A 22,311-nucleotide genomic window follows, 5' to 3' on the forward strand; every position below is an offset into this window, starting at 1 on the left:
CTGCCAGAAAAAAAAAGCCCAGCATCAGACGCTTGGCCACTGGTTCAGATTTATGACCGTTGCTGTGTCCCAAAGTCAAGCGATCACAGTTTGCGACCTTCTGACAAGGAAAGTCAGTGGGGAAACCAGATTCACTTAACAACCATGTTTCTAACTTGAGAGCTGCAGTGATTCACTTAACAGATGTGACAAGAAAAGTCCTAAAATATCTTTAAAAGGTCATTCCCATATCCTCTTCCCCCTCCCTCTCCCCTCCTTCCCTCCTTCCCTTCTTCCCTTCTTCCCTCCATCCCTCCCTCCCTCCCTCCCTTCCTTCCCTCCTTCCCTTCTTCCCCCCATCCCTCCCCTCCCTTCCTTCCCTCCTTCCCTCTTTCCCTCACTCCCTCCCTCCCTCCCTCCCTTAATTCCTTCCTTCCTTCCTTCCTTCCTTCCTTCCTTCCTTCCTTCCTTCCTTCCTTCCTTCCTTCTTTCCTCAACAACTGTTTCTAACTCAACAACTGCAGTGGTTCACTTAACAACCATGGCAAGAAAGTTCGTAAAATGGGGGGAAATCCACTTAACAACTGTCTTGCTTCAGAACAGCAATGTTGGGCTCACTTGTGTCGTAAGTCGAGGACCGCCCATATATTCCTCTGGGTTGGTATCTCCCTGTGAAGGAGCCAGGGTTGCCAACTGATCTGATGGCAGGAAGCTTACGTTGCTCCTGGGCCTTTGCTGCTTCTTCTCTGCAGCAATGAAAGCCTTCCGAAGCACGGAAACCCTGGTCCACTCCCGAAGTTTGCTTTCCAAGGAAGCCCAGGCAGGTAAAACGTTGGCCGTTCCCCTGCCACATCTGCTGAGGAGTTGGCAAGCCACACCGCACCCTCCGTGGCTGAGAGTTCAGTGGGCCGTCCCTCACGGAGGGCCTCTGCGCCACCGGAAGTGCCAGGGACCCCAAAACTGGTCAAGGGGGGGAGGTTTCCAGGAGCAGCGTGTCTCCAAAATTAACCCAAAAGTGCTTTTCCCAGAATGACCCAGTTGGAAGTTGGAGCAGTGGTGAAATTCAAAAATTTTCCCTACCGGTTCTGTGGGCGTGGCTTGGTGGGCAGTTGACCGGGTGGGCGTGGCTTGGTGGTTATGTGACTGGGTGGGCGTGGCTGCACAACTGACTCACACGCAATGCAAAAGCTGCTTGACTTCACACAAAATGGCCCCTGCAACAAACAGGAACCTCACAGAATCACAGAGAGCTCAAAAAGAAATTATTACACTTTGCACAAAAATAACACAAAAGCTGCACAACTGACTCACACGCAATGCAAAAGCGGCTGAACTTCACACAAAATGGCCCCTGCAACAAGCAGGAACCTCATAGACAATCAGGCACAGCAGATTTCTCACAGCTGATTGGTAGTAAAAAAATGCTAAAAAAAAGTTTTAAAAAAGCTCCGATATTGCCTGGTTCAGCTGATTGTCGTACTTTTTAAAGCATTTTTAAACTATCGGTTTGGGCAAAAGGTAGCAATTATTACTATCGGTTCGGGCTCACCTGCCCAAACTGGTAGCATTTCACCCCTGCCTTGGAGGCCTTCTACTCCAAACCACTTCTTTTTTTTTATTAAAAAGTTTTTTTTAATTTTACACATATTTTCCCTTCCCTCCTCCCCCCTCCTGCCCAACCCTCCCACCCCCACCCCCCCGACTTCCCAGAGCAAATACAGGCTATAGCATTTAACAAACATATAAAAAAAACATAAGCTAACTATCTATAGATTTATCTCCCTTTTACACTTTAACTCCCCTTGTTCGTATCTGAATATAACTATTTAAACCAATTATTGTTTGAAAATAATGAATCCAACTTCATTCTTGTCCGTTCTTCAATAATACGCAAGTCTTCTTTCTTCCAGCATTGCACAATCAGCACCCAATTACAATTAACCATCACATCTCCAACCCTTACATATATGAACCCATTGACAAAATATTTTAACCAATCTTAAATAAACTATACTGTAAAAACCTTATTTGTACTTTTTACCCCATAAACTCATATTAATTCTTCCTGGGAACATGCCTTACTTAATAACTTTGCATAAACTTATTCATCTTATTCTCTACAAATACACTGCTTATAATCAAATAACATCTTCACTATTTGATATCTATAAAAAATATTGTAAAAGACCTTCCCTCAACCCTTGCACCACTTATATTTTCCTTATACCCCACAAGTTTATATTTATTCTTCAACAAAACATTCTTTATAAGCTTATATAAATTTTCAGCAAAGCATTCCTTAAAATTAACTTTAGTGTTAATATACTTCAGGACAAAAGTGAAAGTTTGGTCAGTAGCCCATAACAATTCAAACGTAAGATTACTTAATATAACTTTTCAAAACAAATCATGTCCCTAAATAAAAGTCTAGTCATTCATTTTCACTACTACTATCCTCCCCAGGCAAAAAGATTGTAATTTTTCCATCTCGATTTTTTCCTGACTTTTTTGCGAACCTTCTTCTTCAGTCTTATTCCTCCATCTCATCATGTTGAGAAACTGACCGGGACATGTTCAGAAAGTTCAAACAAGGTATGCCGTATATATCGGGAAATTCCAACATTCCAAAATCAAATTCTGATTATTATTTTTTTACAGAACTTGGCTGAGGAAAGACTCGTAAGATTATGCCACCATCTGCTGGAAGAATTTGGAAAGACTTGGCAGAAAGTGGAGAACGAAAAGAAAGGAAACGGAAAGTGGAGAACGAAAAGAAAGGAAACGGAAAGTGGAGAATGAAAAGAAAGGAAAGCCTTGGGGTAAGGTAGTCCTTGACTTAGAACAGTTCATTTAGTGACCATTCAAAGTTACAACGGCACGGAAAAAGTGACTTAGGGCTGTTTTCCACAGCATTTCCCAGGGTCACACAATCCAGATCCAGACACTAGGCCACTGATTCACATTTACGACGGTTGCAGTGTCCCAGGGTGATGTGATCCCCTTTTGCGACCGTCTGACCAGCAAAGCCAATTCACTTAACAACTTTGTTGCTGATTTAACAAGTGCAGAGATTCACCTAACAATGGTGGCAAGAATGGTTCGTAAAATGGGACAAAACTCACTTAAAAATGTCTCACTTAGCAACAGAAACTTTGGGCTCAATTGTGGTCGTAAGTTGAGGACCAACCATGTTTCAACGGTCATCAGTGTGAAAAAGGGACGTAAAACACTTTCTTCAGTGCTATTGTAGCTTCGAACGGACACTAAATGACCGGTTATAAGTTGAGAACTACCTGTCCTGATATTTCTATGCCTTTTTGGTCTGCCTTTCTCCACTTTGGGGCATCTACCATAATTAGACGCTATTCTTTTCTAAAGAAAAGAAGAATTAGGGGCGACATGATAGCAGTTTCCCAGTATTTGAGGGGCTACCCCAAAGAAGAGGGGGTCCAATTATTCTCCAAAGCACCAGAAGGCAGGAGAAGAAACCACGGAAACTCATCAAGGAGAGAAGCAACCTGGAATTGAGGAGAAACTTCCTAAGAAAGAAGACAATTAACCAGTGGAACAGCCTGCCACCAGAAGTCGTGGGTGCTTTATCAGTGGAGGCTTTTAAGAGGACAAAGTTATCTTAGATTGTGTAAATTCTCCTGCTTGAGCAGGGGTTCGGTTAGAAGACCTCCAAGGTCAGGGATGAATCTCCTGGTTCGGACCAGATTGCCCGATCCGGTACCGATGGCGGCGGGTGGTTGGGAGAACCGGTAGCAAAAATCCCTGCATCCCCCCCACACACACACACACACCATGCCCAGCTGACCCGCACGATCATCAGAGGCTTTTTTTTTTACTTTTAAAAGCATTTTTTCTACAAACTCTTCCGCCGAAAAAATGCTTCCGCCGATCCCAGCTGAGTTGCCTGATTGGCAGAGAGGCTTTTTTAAAAAATGCTTTAAAAGCCTCTGACAATCCCAGCTGTGTTGCCTGATCGGCAGAGGCTTTTCAAAGCATTTTTTTGCATTTGCAGAAAAAATGCTTTGAAAAGTTAAAAAAACAAAGTTGGCCATGCCCACCCAGTCACATTACCCCCCCCAAGCCACGCCCAAAGAACCGGTAGTAACAAATTTTACATTTCACCCCTGTCCAAGGTCCCTTCCAGCTCTATTCTATTCTTCTTCTTCTATTCTCAAAACAATTTCCCCTAGGAGACGCACATGAATATATGATTATTGACAATGTCTGTACTGAACAACTCCCTTAATCCATTTAAAAGTCATTAAATCGATCACGGACGCAGGATGACCTGGTTTATGACCGGTCCAACTTACAACCTATGAGGCTGGGCTCATTCAGGGCTGAAAGTTGAAAGGACTGCCAGGAACAGATATGAGGAGGGGACCAGTGCTCGGCCACCTTCTGGCTTAACAAACTAAGTTGAGAAACGTCGCATGCTTTCCAAAGGAGATCAGGGCCCATGGGAAGACGCCTTTGGGATCCAGAGGTTTTCCCGAAGGCTTTTATTCAATGCTCCATCTATGTGGATAATAATGAGCATCTTTTTGGAGGACATTAGATCTCCCCCCACGGAGTGTTCAGCTCTCTGCATCTGCCCTACTCTAGGCGTTCCTATTTCTGTTGGAAGACGAGCAAGAGTGGAGATGTTCCAGATATCATCGATGGTTGATGGTTGCTACCACCCTTCTCCAATAGCACCTGTGGCTCTGTGACCTTCTCGTGGAACCTTCTCCTCTCTCTGACATTAAATTGTTCTGTCTATCTCCAGGGCCTGTTTCCACAATCTCCCTGCCAGGTCTTGTTTCTGCGACGTTCCTTCGTGGTCCTTCGCGATGTAAGAATTATCTTCACGCTTCCTCGCTTTCCCCAAAGACCAGCTGGAAGGCAGGTGCCCAGAGGGTCATGGGTTGCCCCTTCCCCACTTTGGAAGAGCTTTATAGCTCCCGCTGGCTTTAGAAAGTTCAAAGCATCCTTAAGGATCCATTTCACCCTGGGCCCCCCTCTTTTTGAACTATTACCATCTGGCAGACGGTACAGGACAATAAAAACAAGGACAAGTAGGCTGAAAAACAGCTTCTATCCCAGAGCAGTAACTATACAATTCTACGTACAGTGCAATATTAATACAATACGAGGGTTTTTTAATTCAATTGCATACAATGTGAAGGAGGTGTGTTTTTGTTTTATTTTTATAGGGTTTTTAAAAAGTATAATATACAGTGAGGATGGCACTTAATTTCATTCTATGAGGTGCCATGACAATAATGAAAACTATGAAACTATGAAACTATTATTGCTTGGTCTCGGAGATCCTCCTGATGCCTTTGGAGAGGAGTTGACTACTAACAAGACCCAGCTTGATCAGATGGCCACACTGCCGAAAGATTTCTTGCATTGAGTCAGCTGCAGCCTGAGCCACTGAGGCTTCGGAATCGCCTTGCAGATCCTGGAGACCTGAAACGAATCCAGAAAACAAAGGATTTCCGGGATCAACCGTGAGAACCAGCCCTGATCAGCGACAGAGCTTCTGGAGAAAAACTCCTTGTTTCAAGCGAGGGAACTTTGAAACTCACCCAGGAAAACTTCTTTCATTTGTTTTGAAGTCATCACTTCCGGTTGCATGTATTGCGCGCAGCAGCCTGGGCACGTAAAAAGAAAACGTTGGTGGGGTTAACAGAGACGGCTAAATCGACTGATTCAGGAAAAAAACGCGCAATTCATTGGTTTCCACTTGGAAGAGTCGCTTTGGGACTTTACGGGATGGTTCCAGGGATTGGGTCTGTCTAATAATAAGAAGGACGAGGGGTAGCCGTTCTTCCTCTGTTTTTGTCTCCAGGCCTCACTGGAGGCTTTCAAGAAGAGATTAAAGAAGAGATTGGACAGCCACTGGTCTGAAATGGAATCGGGTCTCCTGCTTTAGCAGGGGGTTGGACTAGAAGACCTCTAAGGTCCCTTCCAACTCTATTACTTTATGTTCTAGGACTGTGCAAACAACCATCATCTTGGAAAAAAATCTAAGCAGCCTTGAATCCAGTTAATACTAGAATGGGAGGCCAGCTGGAAATATTTCCAGAGAAAAAGCCACGGCTGTGGGTTTGCCTATACAAGAGAGAGGGATACAGGCCAGGTAGTCCTCGACTTCTAACAGTTCATTTAGTGACCATTCAAAGTTACAATGGCACTGAAAAAAGGAACTTACGACTGCTTTTCACACTTGGAAGCGTTGCCACATCAAGATCAAAATCCGGATGCTTGGCAAACCGACTCGTATTTATGACGCTTACAGTGTCTTGGGGGTCAAAGATCACTTTTTGCGATCTTCGGATGAGCCAAATCCGGGAGGAAGCCAGATTCACTTAACAACCATGTGGCTAACTTAACAACGGCAGCGATACCCTTAAGAAAGAGGGCAGGAACTGCCTGAGAAACTGTTGCGCGATCGTAGCCGTTCCGGAGAAGCCACACGGTATAAGAGCAGCTTCCAGTCTGATTAAGCGACATGGCTTAATTCTGCATAGATTCTTTTGGTGACAAGGCCGCCCGCCTGTCTTGGGTTTTCCTGCCCTCCTTCCAGAGTTGGCATTGGTGATTACCAATTAAGAGGGCAGCTGCCTCGCGATGGGAAGAGTTCCGGCTCCTCAGGAATCCCAGCATCTGATCCAACATCGCAGGAAGGTTTTGCTTGCATTTATTCATCTGGGGAAAACAAGGCAACAAAGAAGCCAATGAACTATAGAGCTTCCTTTTTTTTCTTTCTTTTTTTTTTACCAAGGGGCCGCTTTCTTGGTTAGGTTTCTAATCCTCGTGTCCTCAACAACTTACTATGACATTTTTATACTATGCTATACTTTACTATACTAATGGATATTTATGTTATTAGAGACAGGGAGGGAGACACAGAAGGCGAAAGTGAGGGAGAGGAAAGGTTAGAGGGGAAGAAAGGGAGGGAAGGGAAGAGTGAAAAAGAGAGAGGGAGGGTGAGAAATTCTCTCAATGGAGTAATTCATTGAGTAATTGAATTCACATCATGATTTCTCTAGCTTGTTTTTTTCTCCCTAACCAGCAGATCTTGTCTGAGCTCTCCGTGTTTCCTCTTTTAGGAACTTATTCAGCTTCTCTAAACTGGGGCTGAAGGTGATGTTCAGAGAGGCCAACACCTACCTGCCCCGTCCCGATCTAAGAGAGAAGACCATCGGGAAGGTTTTCTTCTCGGAGGTGAGGAGACCTTGGGATGCACCCCAATATTCTGGACAGCCATTGGTCTGAGGTTGTAGAGCAGGGGTCCTCCAACGTTTTAAAGAGGGGGCCGATTCACAGTCCCTCAGACTGTTGGGGGACCGGACTGGGTGGGTGGGCATGGCTAGGTGGTCATGTGACTGAGTGGGCGTGGCCAATTTAACTGTCCATTTTCTGGCTTCTCTCTTTCTAAGCCCCCATTTAAATTGTTTTAAAGACTTTTAATTTGAAGGAGTTCTTTACAAGCCCAGAGCTGCTTTTCCAGGCTGCACCGGCGAGATCACCCCTCAGCTGGCCCTCAGCTGGCCTTGCAGCTGGCTCGCTGGGAGATAAGGCAGTTAGGGGCGGGGCAAGGGGCGGGGCTTAATCACACCACTCCGCGGGCCGTATTCTTTGCCCGTGGGCCGTAGTTTGAGGGTGCCTGTTGTAGAGGGTCTGCTGCTTGAGCAGGGGGTTCGACTAGAAGACCTCCAAGGTCTTCTGCTAGTCTGTTAATCGGTGGAATGGCTTCCCTCCAGAAGTTGTTGGTGGGGAGGGAGGGAGGGAGGGAGGGAGGAAGGAAGGAAGGAAGGAAGGAAGGAAGGATGGAAGGAAGGAAGGTAGCAAAGGGAGGGAGGAAGGGAGGAAGAAAGGAAGGGAGGAAGAAAGGAAGGAAGGAAGGAAGGAAGGAAGGAAGGATGGAAGGAAGGAAGGAAGGAAGGAAGGAAGGTAGCAAAGGGAGGGAGGAAGGGAGGAAGAAAGGAAGGGAGAAAGAAAGAAAGGAAGGAAGGAAGGAAGGAAGGAAGGAATGAAAGAAGGAAGGAGAGGGAGGGAGGGAGGGAGGAAGGGAGGAAGGAAGACTCAGTGACCCCAAATTCCTTTTACTCTTTGCATTAAAGGCAGTTTTGTATTTTTACAACTGTCATTTACGCTACCTTTTCCCATAGTATACTCCTCGACATATGACCGTCATAGAACCTCCAGTGGTCACTAAGTGATCGCAGCAGTCCTTAAGCCAATGCCGTGGTCGAATACTTAGGATAAACAAGATCTTTCAGTGATTTCCTTCTATAGATTGTCCTCGTCTTACGACCACAACTGAGCCCCAAATTTCTGTTGCTAAGCGAAACAGTTCTTCAGCAAGTTTTGCCCCACTGTACGACCTGCAGTTGTTAAGTTAGTCACGCGGTTCTTAAGTGAATCCGGTTTCCCCATTGACTTGGCCTATCAGACGGTCACTGATGGCTTGGTGGGAGAGGTGGGGAGGGGAGAGATGGGGAACTCATCAAATTTGCAGATGACACCAAGCTGGCAGGAACAGCCAACACTCCAGCAGATAGGCTCAAGTTACGGAAGGATCTTGACAGACTTGAACATTGGGCGCTATCTAACAAAATGAAATTCAAGAGTGAAAAAAGCCAGGTTCTACATTTAGGCAAGAAAAACCAAATGCACAGGTACCGTAGACGTGGTCCCTTGCTCAATAGTGGTGACTGTGAGAGGGGTCTTGGAGTCCTAGTGGACAACCATTTAGATAGGAGCCAGCCGTGTGCAGCAGCTGCCAAAAAAGCCAACACAGTTCTGGGCTGCGTAAACAGAGGGAGAGAATCAAGAGCCCGTGAAGTCTTAATACCACTGGAGGCGAAAACATATGAAGAACGGTTGCAGGAACTGGGTAATTTAATTTAATTTAATTTAATTTAATTTAATTTAATTTAATCAATTAAGTTTATATGCCGCCCCTCTCCGAAGACTCAGGGCGGCTATGTCTAGTTTGATGAAGAGAAGGACTAGGGGAGACAGGATAGCAGTCTTCCAATATCTCAGGGGCTGCCCCAAAGAAGAAGGGGAGGGAGAAGAAGCAACGGGTGGAAACTAATCAAGGAGAGAAGCAACCTAGAACTAAGGAGAGATTTCCTGACCGTTAGAACATTCACCCAGTGGGACAACTTGCCTCCAGAAGTTGAAGCTGAAGTTGAAACTCCAACCACACTGGAAGCTTTTCAGAAGAGATTGGTCTGAGATGATTGTAGGGTCACCTGCCTGAGCTAGGGGTTGGACTAGAAGACCTCCAAGGTCCCTTCCAACTCTCTTATTCTGAAATAACTGGAGAATTCTACTCAGTTCAAAGTTCAACTGATTAAGACAATAGCTGTGACTCATGGAAACAGCAGATAATTATGTTCAGTGAAGGCATTCAAAATACACAAAGACATTATTAATAGGGTATATTTCTCACAGACGCTGGGACCCTGAACATAACACGCTCTCATATTGTTGTTTGACTTATTAGCGTTTATTTCATGTCTAAAGTCTCTTCCAGTAAAGAAACTATTTGTGTCCAATCCAGAAAACGTTCAGCAAGTGAATGGCAGCTCAAATCTCTGGAGAAAGCGCAGACACCTTGATGTGCCGTGTAACCCCGTGAGAAAGAAGGAATGGTTAGGTGCAAAACTGACGGTAGGGAGATCTGATGCCCTGAAGGTTGTTCAAAGCTGAAGAGGCCAAGAAACTCGAAATTTAAAGAGCTGCCGGTGTTTAAAGCAACTGGAGCAAACTCAGCTCTGAAACCAGAAGCTGCATTGAATCACCAAAATCGCCCCCCCCCTTCAAAACAAACTTTCTTTCTTTCTTCATCTAAGTGAAAGGATTGTCCATCTCACAAAGGAAGAGATTCTGGATGGTCTGCAAGGAAACTGAAACGTAGGCAACCCTTGACTTGCCATCACAATCTAGGCCAAAATTGAGGTTGCTAAGCGAGACGGTCCTTAAGTGAGTTTTGCCCCATTTTACAACCTTTCTTGCCATCGTTGTTAAGTGAATCCCTAGAGTGGAAACTAGACAGCCACTTATCTGAAATCTATAGGTTCTCCTGCTTGAGCAGGGGGCTGGACTAGAAGCCCTCCAACATCCCTTCCAGCTCATTCTATTCTATTCTATTCTATTCTATTCTATTCTATTCTATTCTATTCTATTCTATTCTATCCTATCCTATCCTATCCTATCCTATAAGTTAGTCACACGGTTGGGGACTGAATCTGGCTTCCCCATCATCTTTGCTGGTCAGAAAGTCAGAAAAGGGGTCATGTGACCCCGGGACATTGCAACCGTCATAAGTACATGCCAGTTGCCAAGCCTCTTGAGCTGAATTGTGGCTGTACGTCTAGGTAGCCCAGCCCCAGAGACGAGGCAGGCCCCCAACCTCCTGACCTTCCCCAAGAGCATGAAGACTCAACTCTGCCAGCTGTCTGGGGGCCCAAGGGGGCCCTGCAAGCCATGGGGGGGGGTTGGGGAAGAAAGAGCTTCCTCTCCTTTCGACTCTGCAATTGTCTCTTTTTTCCTTTATTTTAAAAAACTGTTTGGCTTTTTTCAAAAAAACTTTGTTTTCAACTGCAGCTTTCGTATCGTTGGAGAGTTTTACCAAAGCTACTACAACACTTCAGCGATGATGGGCAGTGCAGAAATTGGACCAAAAAAATATCATATATACCAGTAGTCCTCGATTTACGACCACAACTGAGCCCAACATTTTTGTTGCCAGTTGTTAAGTGAATCACTGCAGTTCCTAAATTAGTAACATGGTTCTTAAGTGAATCGGTTTCCCCCTTGGCTTTGCTTGGGAGAAGGCCGCAAAAGGGGATCACGTGACTCCTGGGACACGGCGACTGTCATAAATGTGAATCACTTGCCAAAGGTCCGAATTCTGATCATATGACCATGGAGATGCCAGAATGGTCATAAATGTGAAAAATACTTTGTTCAGTGCTGTTGTAATTTGAACCATCACTAAAAGAACTGTTATAAGCCAAGGACTCCATAAGAATAGAATAGAATAGAATAGAATAGAATAGAATAGAATAGAATAGAATAGAATAGAATAGAATAGAATAGAATAGAATAGAATAGAATAGAGGGAATGGAATGGAATGGAATAAGAAATGAAAGGGAAGGGAAAGGAAGGGAAGGGAAGGGAAGGGAAGGGAAGGGAAGGGAAGGGAAGAGAAGAGAAGAGAAGAGAAGAGAAGAGAAGAGAAGAGAAGAGAAGAGAAGAGAAGAGAAGAGAAGAGAAGAGAGAAGAGAAGAGAAGAGAAGAGAAGAGAAGAGAAGAGAAGAGAATAAGAGAATTGGAAGGAACCTTGGAGGTCTCCTAATCCAACCCGCTGCCTATGCAGGAAACCCTACACCAGTATATCATATCTCCTATATCTCATATCTCATAATAAGAAAAATTAAAAAAACAAGCTCAGTAGCAGACTTAGCCAATCAAAGAACAAAGTTGATCAGCCTTAATCTTGGTTAGGTTCTTTTGAGATCTAGCACATTGAGGGACACCATCACAGTGGGTCATTCCATAGTGACCCCTAGCTTTGCTCCCCATAATGTCGCTAATGTTATCAAGGGGGTTATCCAGGGGACCCTCCATATCCCATCCCTATTATCTTGGGGAGTAAGAGGCCCCTTGGGTCATGACACCAGCTGTCCCCCATGAGAACATAATGCGCTGATGTCACAGCCCCTGGGGCAGAGATATAAAGGCAGAAGGGATGAGAGGGGAGCTGCGGAGAGTTGAGGAGAATGGAGGATAGTTGAGTTCAGTTGAGTTGTGTTGAGCAGAGTAGAGCAGAGCAGAGCGGAGGGGAGTGTTCTACTTTGTCAAATACCTCGCTGAAGCCTTTCAACTTTTATTTCTAGTCTGTCTTTCACAGTTACGTTGTTGGTAGGTTGGGCTATAGTTTCTTTTTGAGTGAAGACCGATGCAAAGAACGAGTTAAGCAACTCTGCTTTCTCTCTGCTGCCTGTAGCTTCCTTGCCGTCTTCTCTCTTTAGGGGACTTTTAGTTTGGTTGCTGTGCCAAACCAGACAGTTGTAGAGGTACAAAGGAGAGACTCCCAAATTCCTCTGTAGATCAGCAGCTCCTTGGGCAGTCTGAGCTTGTTGACCCAGGAAGAACATGTGATAAATAGAGATAGATAGATAGATAGATAGATAGATAGATAGATAGATAGATAGATAGATGGGAGCACCAAGGACCCCTTCTTTCAACCTGGAGTTACAAACTTTCTCCTTTCTTGATAGGATCTCCTTCCAGTTCCAACACTCACTCTTCACAACAGGATGGATCATAGGCTGAAAAAGCTTCCCTTCCTGAAGAAGAAGGACAGCAAGGAGTCCCATCCACAGATCAACAATAATGACCTGCGTCAGCGGGACAACCAGGAAGTCCTCTTCTCTGGCTCCCAGCCATCCAGTTCCTCAGCCACTCAGCGAACCATGGAGGCCTTGCCTCTGATTGTGACGTCTTCCCCAGTTCAATTGGACATCCGGAAGAAGGTTCAGCCTCCAGCACTGGTGCTACCTGATTTGGTGCGCAGGGCAATTGCCAGGACCCCTCTGAAGGCTTCTCAGGGGTAGATGAAGCCTGGCCTGAAAGAGCCCCCTCCCTTTCCAAGGAGGCCCAAGAGGGAAAGGCCTCGGGGGAGTAAACCCACTCCAGACGCCGTCCTGCCTTCATATCCAGGTATAGACGCTACAGGGCTGGGCTACCTATGGAACCACCTTGTCCCATCACATCAGCCCATCCCATACTACCAATCAATCTATCTATCAGAACACAGCCAGAAGGGTCCTTGAAGGTCTTCTAGTCCAACCTCCTGCTCAAGCAGGAGATGCTATACAATCCCAGACAAATGCCTATCCAGTCTCTTCTTAAAAGCCTCCAGTGATGAAGCACTCACAACTTCTTTTTTTTTATTGAAAAGTTTTACAAAAAAATTTTTTTCCCCAGTATTCCCCCCACCCTTTCCCCCTCCCCACTACCCCACCACCTTTCCCCCATCCCATCCCACCCACTCAGACTTCCCAGAGCAAAATACAGGGTATTTCAATTAACAATCATAAGCTAAATTAACCTAATTATCCTTGAACTACCAAATCCCCCCCGAAACCTTAATTCCACTATAGATAACGTAATACTTCTAAAATTTAACATTCATTCATAAGCTATTTGATATTTTCTTGTCTGATACTTATTTTGAATATAGTCAATCCATCTTCTCCATTCCAATATATATCTTTCTTGTGTATAGTCCTTCAAATACGCTGAAATTTTCGCCATTTCCACTAGATTCGCTACTTTCAATGTCCATTCTTCAATAGTAGGCAAAATGTCCTTCTTCCAGTATTGCGCTAACCAACAGCCTAGCTGCTGATATACCCAATAAAAACAATTGCGGAGTAAATTTCAACCTTTTTTTCAGGATGTTCTGCATCACCCACCAAATTTTTATCCAAAATGCCTTGATTTTCTTACAAGTCCACCATATATGATAATATGTTGCATCATCACATTCACATCTCCAGCATTTAGCTTGCAAATTTGAGTAGGCCAGTTACAAAAAATGATTTCAAGTTAAGGTGGCTGGAGGAATAAAACATGTTAAGAATACCATGTTAATGTCAACTGTAGATTCACAGTGCACTGCAGATAAGATGCCATCACAGGAAAGGCCCTCTCTTTTGTGGATGTATGATGTATCTTTTTAGGTTTACTGTGACTTGATAATGCATAAGTAGATAAACATAGGAGAAATCTCTCCTTTAGATGTTTGAAACTTTGACTGGTCTTGCTAGCAAACTGACAGCTGTTATAATTGGCTTCAATGACTGCCAATTCAGATGACAGTCTACAGCCAAATTATGTACAATTGACAGTGTTAGCATATGTCACTCTGGTAAAGAGAGGTAGATAAATACTAATTGTGGGCAACAGCCATCTGAGATGATATTTTTGACCATGCAGTGCAAGATTCCATTAATCCCTTCTGAGTTCTTTGTGCATTTCCAAAATCTGTTCCAGATAATCTGATTTCCAAAGCATATTTCTATATCAATCAGTCAGTCAGTCAGTCAGTCAGTCTGTCTCTTTGTATAGCTATCCATCTCACACAATTACTCTGGGTGGCATACATATTCATAATAAATAATATATAAAAACCATTAAAATAATCAATTTAAAAATTAGAATAAAAACAGATAACAGTAAAATTTGGTGACTATGTGGCAAGATATAGGAACAGAAGGAGAATCCATTTCCTTACTAATGTCCATTCCATTTTGGAAGCAGATACTTTGCATAACAACAATAGCAGAAGTCATTACATTGAAAAATTCACAATTTTTGCCTCTTTTTACAGAAGCAGAAAGTTACTTATTTGTTCTATGGCCTTGGCAGCCCCTTTTTTACAAGGGTTGAAAAGCTTTATTTTGAAATAAATAACAGAATAAGAGAGTTGAAAGGAACCAAAGCATCAGCTGAATATCCTCCTCCATCTTACTCTTCAGCCTAGCCCCTCCCACTGCTTCTGTTTTTTTGACATCTTGAGATGAGTCTTGAGATTGTTGCACTTTTAGTTGTTGTTCTTGGCATGTATAGGTTGCTCGTGTCAATCGTTGTACTCTTGGTTCCTCTGTCTTCTTGAGTGGTTCCAAAGTTGGGGGTGGGCCCCCAAATTGCTCTAAAACTTCTTCCATGATGATTCCTCCAGCTGCAGCTTCGGCATAAGTTTGTATCTGCTTTCCATCTTTCTCTTGTTGTAACATCTCCATTTTCTTTCTGCACCCCCCCCCCCGGTGAAGGTGGGTATCCATCCTTTAGAACATTGACATAGAAATCTTTTGCCTTCCAAACTGTGTTTAAACGGTATCTTTCTCCACCACTAATAATTCACTATTAGACCAGTTAGAATATCCCATCTGTACTGCACTTGTTGATTTCTCAGTTCATTTACCAGGAAGCCAAAGTCCTTTCTACTTCTTAAGATTTTTGGAGGGATCTCTTTCAGAACCACCACTTCTTGTCCAGCCACTTGAACCTTATTCTTGTAGGAAGCTTGTAAGATGTAATTTCTGATCCTCCTGGTTGTGAAATAGATCACCACATCTCTTGGTAACTTTGTCTTGCCACCCAAGAGTTAACCCTGTAAATTTTATCAATTCGGATTGCCACATCTTCTGATCTTTCTTTGATTATCCCTGCCATAGATTCTGCACAAATGTCCTTTAGATTTTCCTGGCTATTTTCTTTCAGCCCTCTCAATCGCAAGGCAAATTCCATAGATCTATATTGTAACATAACCAATTCATCATCCACCTTCTCTGTTTTAATCATAATGTCTCCTACTTTATTTTCCAAGTTCAGATTGGCTTCATTAATTTCTTCTACTCTCTCAAGCACTCACAACTTCTGGTGGCAAGCTGTTCCACTGGTTGATTGTCCTCACTGTTAGGAAATTTCTCCTTAATTCCAGGCTGCTTCTCTCCATGAGTAGCTTCCATCCGTCGCTTCTCTTCCTGCCTTCTGCTGCTTTGGAAAATAAGTTGACCCCCTCCTCCATATATAGAATTGGAAAAAATTCCAATTCCATATATGGAGTTCAAAGTTCCTCCTCAAGACGGTTGTCTAAGAACATGAAGATCAGGGACTCGAGAGAGCAAGAAGCCGCTAAAAGGCAGACCCGTCAAGGAAGTCCTCATGAACCTCATGTTCATGAGGACATGAAAACCTCAGGTTTTCCCCAAGTTGATGTAAGACTACAACGGAGCACCAAATTTCTGCTGCTGAGGGAAACAGTCGTAAAGTGAACTTTGTCCCATTCTTGGTGATGCAGGCCAAGGAAACGTGGAATTAACCAAACCAGCGTGAGCTCTCATAATCCACTCTATTATTTGAGGGGGAAGAGAAAATGGGAGGCCGATTTGTTGCTGTTGCTTGTTTGTTTTGCATTGTGTTTTGTGGTTGCTGCACAAGCCGCCGAGTGCTATCCTGAACAGCAGCGGGAGGCCGATCGGTGTCAGCGCAAGCCTGGGCTTTGCAGGGGGCCTCGGCTGAATGATTGGCACCAACTCTTCCTCCTTTCTTTGATTTAGCAATGCAGTGCAAGCCATCAAAAATTTAATATTATGTGCTGGCTATAAGGAGGAGTTCAGTCAGTTGGAGAAGGTTAGATGCTGGGACATGATGGTGACTCCTGATGGTTTGTTCGAAGCCATTTTCTTCCAGGTCCTGTAAGAAATTAAAAGACAAAAGAGCTTGGCTACAAGTGGCAGCGGGTGGGAGAGGGAGGGGTGGGGAGAGGGAGAGGAAGAAGAAAAGGCAGAGAGAGAGAGAAAGCTAGAGAGAGTGGGGAGAGGGAGGGGTGGGGAGAGGGAGGAGAGGGGAGAGGGAGAAAGAAAGAGAGGAACTGGGAGGGGGAGAGAGAGGAAGAGGAGAGAGGGAGGGAGAAAGAGAAAGAGGGAAAGAGAGGGAGGGGGAGAGAGAGAGAGAGAGGGAGAGGGAGGGGAGAGGGAGAGAGGGAGGGAGGGAGAGAAAGAGAGAGAAAGAGAGGGAGGGTGAGAAATTCTCTAAATGGAGTAATTCATTGAGTAATTGAATTCACATCATGATTTCTCTAGCTTGTTTTTTTCTCCCTAACCAGCAGATCTCGTCTGAGCTCTCCATATTTGCTCTTTTGGGAATTTAGTCAGCTTCTCTAAACTGGGGCTGAAGGTGATGTTCAGAGAGGCCAACACCTACCTGCCCCGTCCCGATCTAAGAGAGAAGACCATCGGGAAGGTTTTCTTCTCGGAGGTGAGGAGACCTTGGGATGCACCCCAATATTCTGGACAGCCATTTGTCTGAGGTTGTAGAGCAGGGGTCCTCCAACGTTTTAAAGAGGGGGCCGATTCATTTTTTTTGCCTTTCTCCTTCCTAAGCCCCCGTTTAAATTGTTTTAAAGACTTTTAATTTAAAGGAGTACTTTACAAGCCCAGAGCTGCTGTTCCAGGCTGCACCGGCGAGATCACCCCTCAGCTGGCCCTCAGCTGGCCTTGCAGCTGGCTCGCTGGGAGATAAGGCAGTTAGGGGCGGGGCAAGGGGCGGGGCTTAATCACACCACTCCGCGGGCCGTATTCTTTGCCCGTGGGCCGTAGTTTGAGGGTGCCTGTTGTAGAGGGTCTGCTGCTTGAGCAGGGGGTCTCCAAGGTCTTCTGCTAGTCTGTTAATCAGTGGAAGGGCTTCCCTCCAGAAGTTGTTGATGGGGAGGGAGGGAGGAAGAAAAGAAGGAAGGAAGGAAGGATGGAAGGAAGGAAGGAAGCAAAGGGAGGGAGGAAGGGAGGAAGAAAGGAAGGAAGCAGAGGGAGGGAGGAAGGGAGGAAGAAAGGAAGGAAGCAGAGGGAGGGAGGGAGGAAGGAAGGAAGGATGGAAAGAAGGAAGGAAGGAAGGAAGCAGAGGGAGGGAGGGCGGATGGGAGGAAGGGAGGAAGGAAGACTCAATGACCCCAAATTCCTTTTACTGTTTGCATTATAGGCAGTTTTGTATTTTTACAACTGTCATTTATGATACCTTTTCCCATAGTATAATCCTCGACATATGACCGTCATAGAACCTCCAGTGTTCACTAAGTGATCGCAGTAGTCCTTAAGCCAATGCCGTGGTCAAATACTTAGGATAAACAAGATCTTTCAGTGATTTCCTTCTACAGGTTGTCCTCGTCTTATGACCACAACTGAGCCCCAAATTTCTGTTGCTAAGCGAAACAGTTCTTCAGCAAGTTTTGCCCCACTGTACGACCTGCAGTTGTTAAGTTAGTCACGCGGTTCTTAAATGAATCCGGTTTCCCCATTGACTTGGCCTATCAGACGGTCACAAAAGGGATGACGTAACCTCAAAACACTGCGGCCGTCATAAATATGGACCCGCAAGTACCCAAATTTTGATCACATGACCATGAGGATGCTACAATGGTCTGAAAGTCTGAAAAATGGGCATGTCCCTTTTGTCAGTGCCGTTGTGACTTTCAGCGGTCACTAACCGAGGACTGTCTTTATTTTCTTTTTCTCTCCCCGTAATGGCTGAAAGTGGCATCTTTAGTCGAGGCTCTCAGGGCAGTTCCCTTCCTTGGCTTGGCTAATGCTCCGTATCTCCACTCTTCTTCCTCAGCTGCTGTATCACCCGGAGGTTGGAGACTTCTTTATGATGCAAGACATTCTCGATGTCCTCCTGGAATGGGTGAGTCAGCCGTATCCTTTCCTTCAAATATTCAGTGTTCGAGGTCTGGGGTACCTTCTTCAGCACCCCTTCGAGGTAAGAGATGAGGGGCAGGAAGTGAGTGGCTTCCAAGCAGTGCTGAAATCTAAAAATTGTCGCTACAGGTTCTGTTGGAGTGGTTTGGTGGGCGTGGCTTGGTGGGCGTGGCTAACTTCACATTGGCCGAGGGGAGAGATGGGGAACTCATCAGATTTGCAGATGACACCAAGCTGGCAGGAACAGCCAACACTCCAGCAGATAGGCTCAAGATACGGAAGGATCTTGACAGATCTTGAACGTTGGGCGCTATCTAACAAAATGAAATTCAAGAGTGAAAAAAGCCAGGTTCTACTTTTAGGGAAGAAAAACCAAATGCACAGGTACCGTAGACGTGGTCCCTTGCTCAATAGTGGTGACTGTGAGAGGGGTCTTGGAGTCCTAGTGGACAACCATTTAGATAGGAGCCAGCCGTGTGCAGCAGCTGCCAAAAAAGCCAACACAGTTCTGGGCTGCGTAAACAGAGGGAGAGATTCAAGAGCCCGTGAAGTCTTAATACCACTGGAGGCGAAAACATATGAAGAACGGTTGCAGGAACTGGGTAATTTAATTTAATTTAATTTAATTTAATTTAATTTAATTTAATTTAATTAAGTTTATATGCCGCCCCTCTCCGAAGACTCAGGGCTGCTATGTCTAGTTTGATGAAGAGAAGGACTAGGGGAGACAGGATAGCAGTCTTCCAATATCTCAGGGGCTGCCCCAAAGAAGAAGGAGTCAAACTATTCTCCAGAGCACCTGAGGGCGGGAGAAGAAGCAGGTGGAAACTAATCAAGGAGAGAAGCAATTTAGAACTAAGGACAAATTTCCTGACATTTAGAACAATTAATCAGTGGAACAACTTGCCTGCAGAAGTTGCGAATGTCCCAACACTTGAAATTTTTAAGAAGATGTTGTATATCCCTTTGTTTGAAGTGGTGTAAGGTTTCCTGCCTGTGCAGGGGGTTGGACTAGAAGACCTCCAAGGTCCCTTCCAACTCTGTTATTCTATTCTATTCTATTCTATTCTATTCTATTCTATTCTATTCTATTCTATTCTATTCTACTCTACTCTACTCTACTCTACTCTACTCTACTCTACTCTACTCTACTCTACTCTACTCTACTCTACTCTAACCTAACCTAACCTATCCTATCCTATCCTATCCTATCCTATCCTATAAGTTAGTCACACGGTTGGGAACTGAATCTGGCTTCCTCATCATCTTTGCTGGTCAGAAAGTCAGAAAAGGGGTCATGTGACCCCAGGACACTGCAACCGTCTTAAGTACATGCCAGTTGCCAAGCCTCTTGAGCTGAATTGTGGCTGTACGTCTAGGTAGCCCAGCCCCAGAGACGAGGCAGGCCCCCAACCTCCTAACCTTCCCGAAGAGCACGAAGACTCAACTCTGCCAGCTGTCTGGGGGCCCAAGGGGGCCCTGCAAGCCATGGGGGGGGGTTGGGGGCCGAAGGAGCTTCCTCTCCTTTCAACTCTGCAATTGTCCCTTTTGCCTTTTTTAAAAAAACAAACCTGTTTGGCTTTTTTTAAAAAAAACTTTGCTTTCAACTGCAGCTTTCATATCGTTGGAGAGTTTTACCAAAACTACTACAACACTTCAGCGATGATGGGCAGTGCAGAAACTGGACCCCCCCAAAAAATCATATATACAAGTAGTCCTCGATTTACGACCACAACTGAGCCCAACATTTTTGTTGCCAGTTGTTAAGTGAATCACTGCAGTTCCTAAATATGTAACATGGTTCTTAAGTGAATCAGGTTTCCCCCTTGGCTTTACTTGGGAGAAGGCCGCAAAAGGGGATCACGTGACTCCTGGGACACGGCGACTGTCATAAATGTGAATCACTTGCCAAAGGTCCGAATTCTGATCATATGACCATGGAGATGCCAGAATGGTCATAAATGTGAAAAATACTTTGTTCAGTGCTGTTGTAATTTGAGCCATCACTAAAAGAACTGTTATAAGCCAAGGACTCCATAAGAATAGAATAGAATAGAATAGAATAGAATAGAATAGAATAGAATAGAATAGAATAGAATAGAATAGAATAGAATAGAATAGAATAGAATAGAGGGAATGGAATGGAATGGAATAAGAAATGAAAGGGAAGGGAAAGGAAGGGAAGGGAAGGGAAGGGAAGGGAAGGGAAGGGAAGAGAAGAGAAGAGAAGAGAAGAGAAGAGAAGAGAAGAGAAGAGAAGAGAAGAGAAGAGAAGAGAAGAGAAGAGAAAAGAGAAGAGAAGAGAAGAGAAGAGAAGAGAAGAGAAGAGAAGAGAATAAGAGAATTGGAAGGAACCTTGGAGGTCTCCTAATCCAACCCGCTGCCTATGCAGGAAACCCTACACCAGTATATCATATCTCCTATATCTCATATCTCATAATAAGAAAAATTAAAAAAACAAGCTCAGTAGCAGACTTAGCCAATCAAAGAACAAAGTTGATCAGCCTTAATCTTGGTTAGGTTCTTTTGAGATCTAGCACATTGAGGGACACCATCACAGTGGGTCATTCCATAGTGACCCCTAGCTTTGCTCCCCATAATGTCGCTAATGTTATCAAGGGGGTTATCCAGGGGACCCTCCATATCCCATCCCTATTATCTTGGGGAGTAAGAGGCCCCTTGGGTCATGACACCAGCTGTCCCCCATGAGAACATAATGCGCTGATGTCACAGCCCCTGGGGCAGAGATATAAAGGCAGAAGGGATGAGAGGGGAGCTGCGGAGAGTTGAGGAGAGTAGAGGATAGTTGAGTTCAGTTGAGTTGTGTTGAGCAGAGTAGAGCAGAGCAGAGCGGAGGGGAGTGTTCTACTTTGTCAAATACCTCGCTGAAGCCTTTCAACTTTTATTTCTAGTCTGTCTTTCACAGTTACGTTGTTGGTAGGTTGGGCTATAGTTTCTTTTTGCATGCAAAGAACGAGTTAAGCAACTCTGCTTTCTCTCTGCTGCCTGTAGCTTCCTTGCCGTCTTCTCTCTTTAGGGGACTTTTAGTTTGGTTGCTGTGCCAAACCAGACAGTTGTAGAGGTACAAAGGAGAGACTCCCAAATTCCTCTGTAGATCAGCAGCTCCTTGGGCAGTCTGAGCTTGTTGACCCAGGAAGAACATGTGATAAATAGAGATAGATAGATAGACAACTAGATAGATAGATAGATAGATAGATAGATAGATAGATAGATAGATAGATAGATAGATAGATGGGAGCACCAAGGACCCCTTCTTTCAACCTGGAGTTACAAACTTTCTCCTTTCTTGATAGGATCTCCTTCCAGTTCCAACACTCACTCTTCACAACAGGATGGATCATAGGCTGAAAAAGCTTCCCTTCCTGAAGAAGAAGGACAGCAAGGAGTCCCATCCACAGATCAACAATAATGACCTGCGTCAGCGGGACAACCAGGAAGTCCTCTTCTCTGGCTCCCAGCCATCCAGTTCCTCAGCCACTCAGCGAACCATGGAGGCCTTGCCTCTGATTGTGACGTCTTCCCCAGTTCAATTGGACATCCGGAAGAAGGTTCAGCCTCCAGCACTGGTGCTACCTGATTTGGTGCGCAGGGCAATTGCCAGGACCCCTCTGAAGGCTTCTCAGGGGTAGATGAAGCCTGGCCTGAAAGAGCCCCCTCCCTTTCCAAGGAGGCCCAAGAGGGAAAGGCCTCGGGGGAGTAAACCCACTCCAGATGCCGTCCTGCCTTCATATCCAGGTATAGACGCTACAGGGCTGGGCTACCTATGGAACCACCTTGTCCCATCACATCAGCCCATCCCATACTACCAATCAATCTATCTATCAGAACACAGCCAGAAGGGTCCTTGAAGGTCTTCTAGTCCAACCTCTTGCTCAAGCAGGAGATGCTATACAATCCCAGACAAATGCCTATCCAGTCTCTTCTTAAAAGCCTCCAGTGATGAAGCACTCACAACTTCTGGTGGCAAGAAGTTCCACTGGTTGATTGTCTTCACTGTTAGGAAGTTTCTCCTTAATTCCAGGCTGC

General features: G+C 44.9%; 2 protein-coding genes across 2 annotated transcripts; one reads left to right on the plus strand and one right to left on the minus strand.

The window, feature by feature from the left end:
* Nucleotides 1-5,153: 5,153 nt before the first annotated feature.
* On the minus strand, nucleotides 5,154-6,707 carry LOC148111635 (maestro heat-like repeat-containing protein family member 6). The gene is made up of 3 exons (XM_087880684.1): nucleotides 6,585-6,707; nucleotides 5,565-5,630; nucleotides 5,154-5,445 (listed from the first exon to the last, which is right to left on the minus strand). Exons 1-3 carry the CDS (start codon nucleotides 6,685-6,687, stop codon nucleotides 5,282-5,284), a joined length of 333 nt encoding a protein of 110 aa, XP_087736810.1. The 5' UTR covers nucleotides 6,688-6,707; the 3' UTR covers nucleotides 5,154-5,281.
* A 9,914-nt stretch (nucleotides 6,708-16,621) lies between these two features.
* Nucleotides 16,622-21,983, plus strand: LOC148111636 (uncharacterized). The gene is made up of 3 exons (XM_087881312.1): nucleotides 16,622-16,831; nucleotides 18,182-18,250; nucleotides 21,579-21,983. The coding sequence occupies exons 1-3, from the start codon at nucleotides 16,754-16,756 to the stop codon at nucleotides 21,912-21,914; spliced, it is 483 nt and encodes a 160-aa protein (XP_087737438.1). The 5' UTR covers nucleotides 16,622-16,753; the 3' UTR covers nucleotides 21,915-21,983.
* The last annotated feature ends 328 nt before the right edge of the window (nucleotides 21,984-22,311 follow it).

The sequence above is a fragment of the Pantherophis guttatus genome, chromosome 18 (assembly GCF_059756535.1).
Source record: "Pantherophis guttatus breed Tessera chromosome 18, ASM5975653v1, whole genome shotgun sequence".
Classification (NCBI taxonomy): Eukaryota; Metazoa; Chordata; class Lepidosauria; order Squamata; family Colubridae; genus Pantherophis; species Pantherophis guttatus.

Bases quoted from the DNA above. Each gene is read 5' to 3' on its own strand.
- LOC148111636 (XM_087881312.1), top strand. From the start codon at position 16,754: ATGTTCAGAGAGGCCAACACCTACCTGCCCCGTCCCGATCTAAGAGAG. The intron at 16,832-18,181 runs GTGAGGAGACCT...CTTCTTCCTCAG, and splicing joins GGAAGGTTTTCTTCTCGGAG to CTGCTGTATCACCCGGAGGT. The intron at 18,251-21,578 runs GTGAGTCAGCCG...CTTTCTTGATAG, and splicing joins TCGATGTCCTCCTGGAATGG to GATCTCCTTCCAGTTCCAAC.
- LOC148111635 (XM_087880684.1), bottom strand. From the start codon at position 6,687: ATGAATAAATGCAAGCAAAACCTTCCTGCGATGTTGGATCAGATGCTG. The intron at 5,631-6,584 runs GTAATCACCAAT...TTACGTGCCCAG, and splicing joins GGCAGCTGCCCTCTTAATTG to GCTGCTGCGCGCAATACATG. The intron at 5,446-5,564 runs GTGAGTTTCAAA...GATTCGTTTCAG, and splicing joins AATGAAAGAAGTTTTCCTGG to GTCTCCAGGATCTGCAAGGC.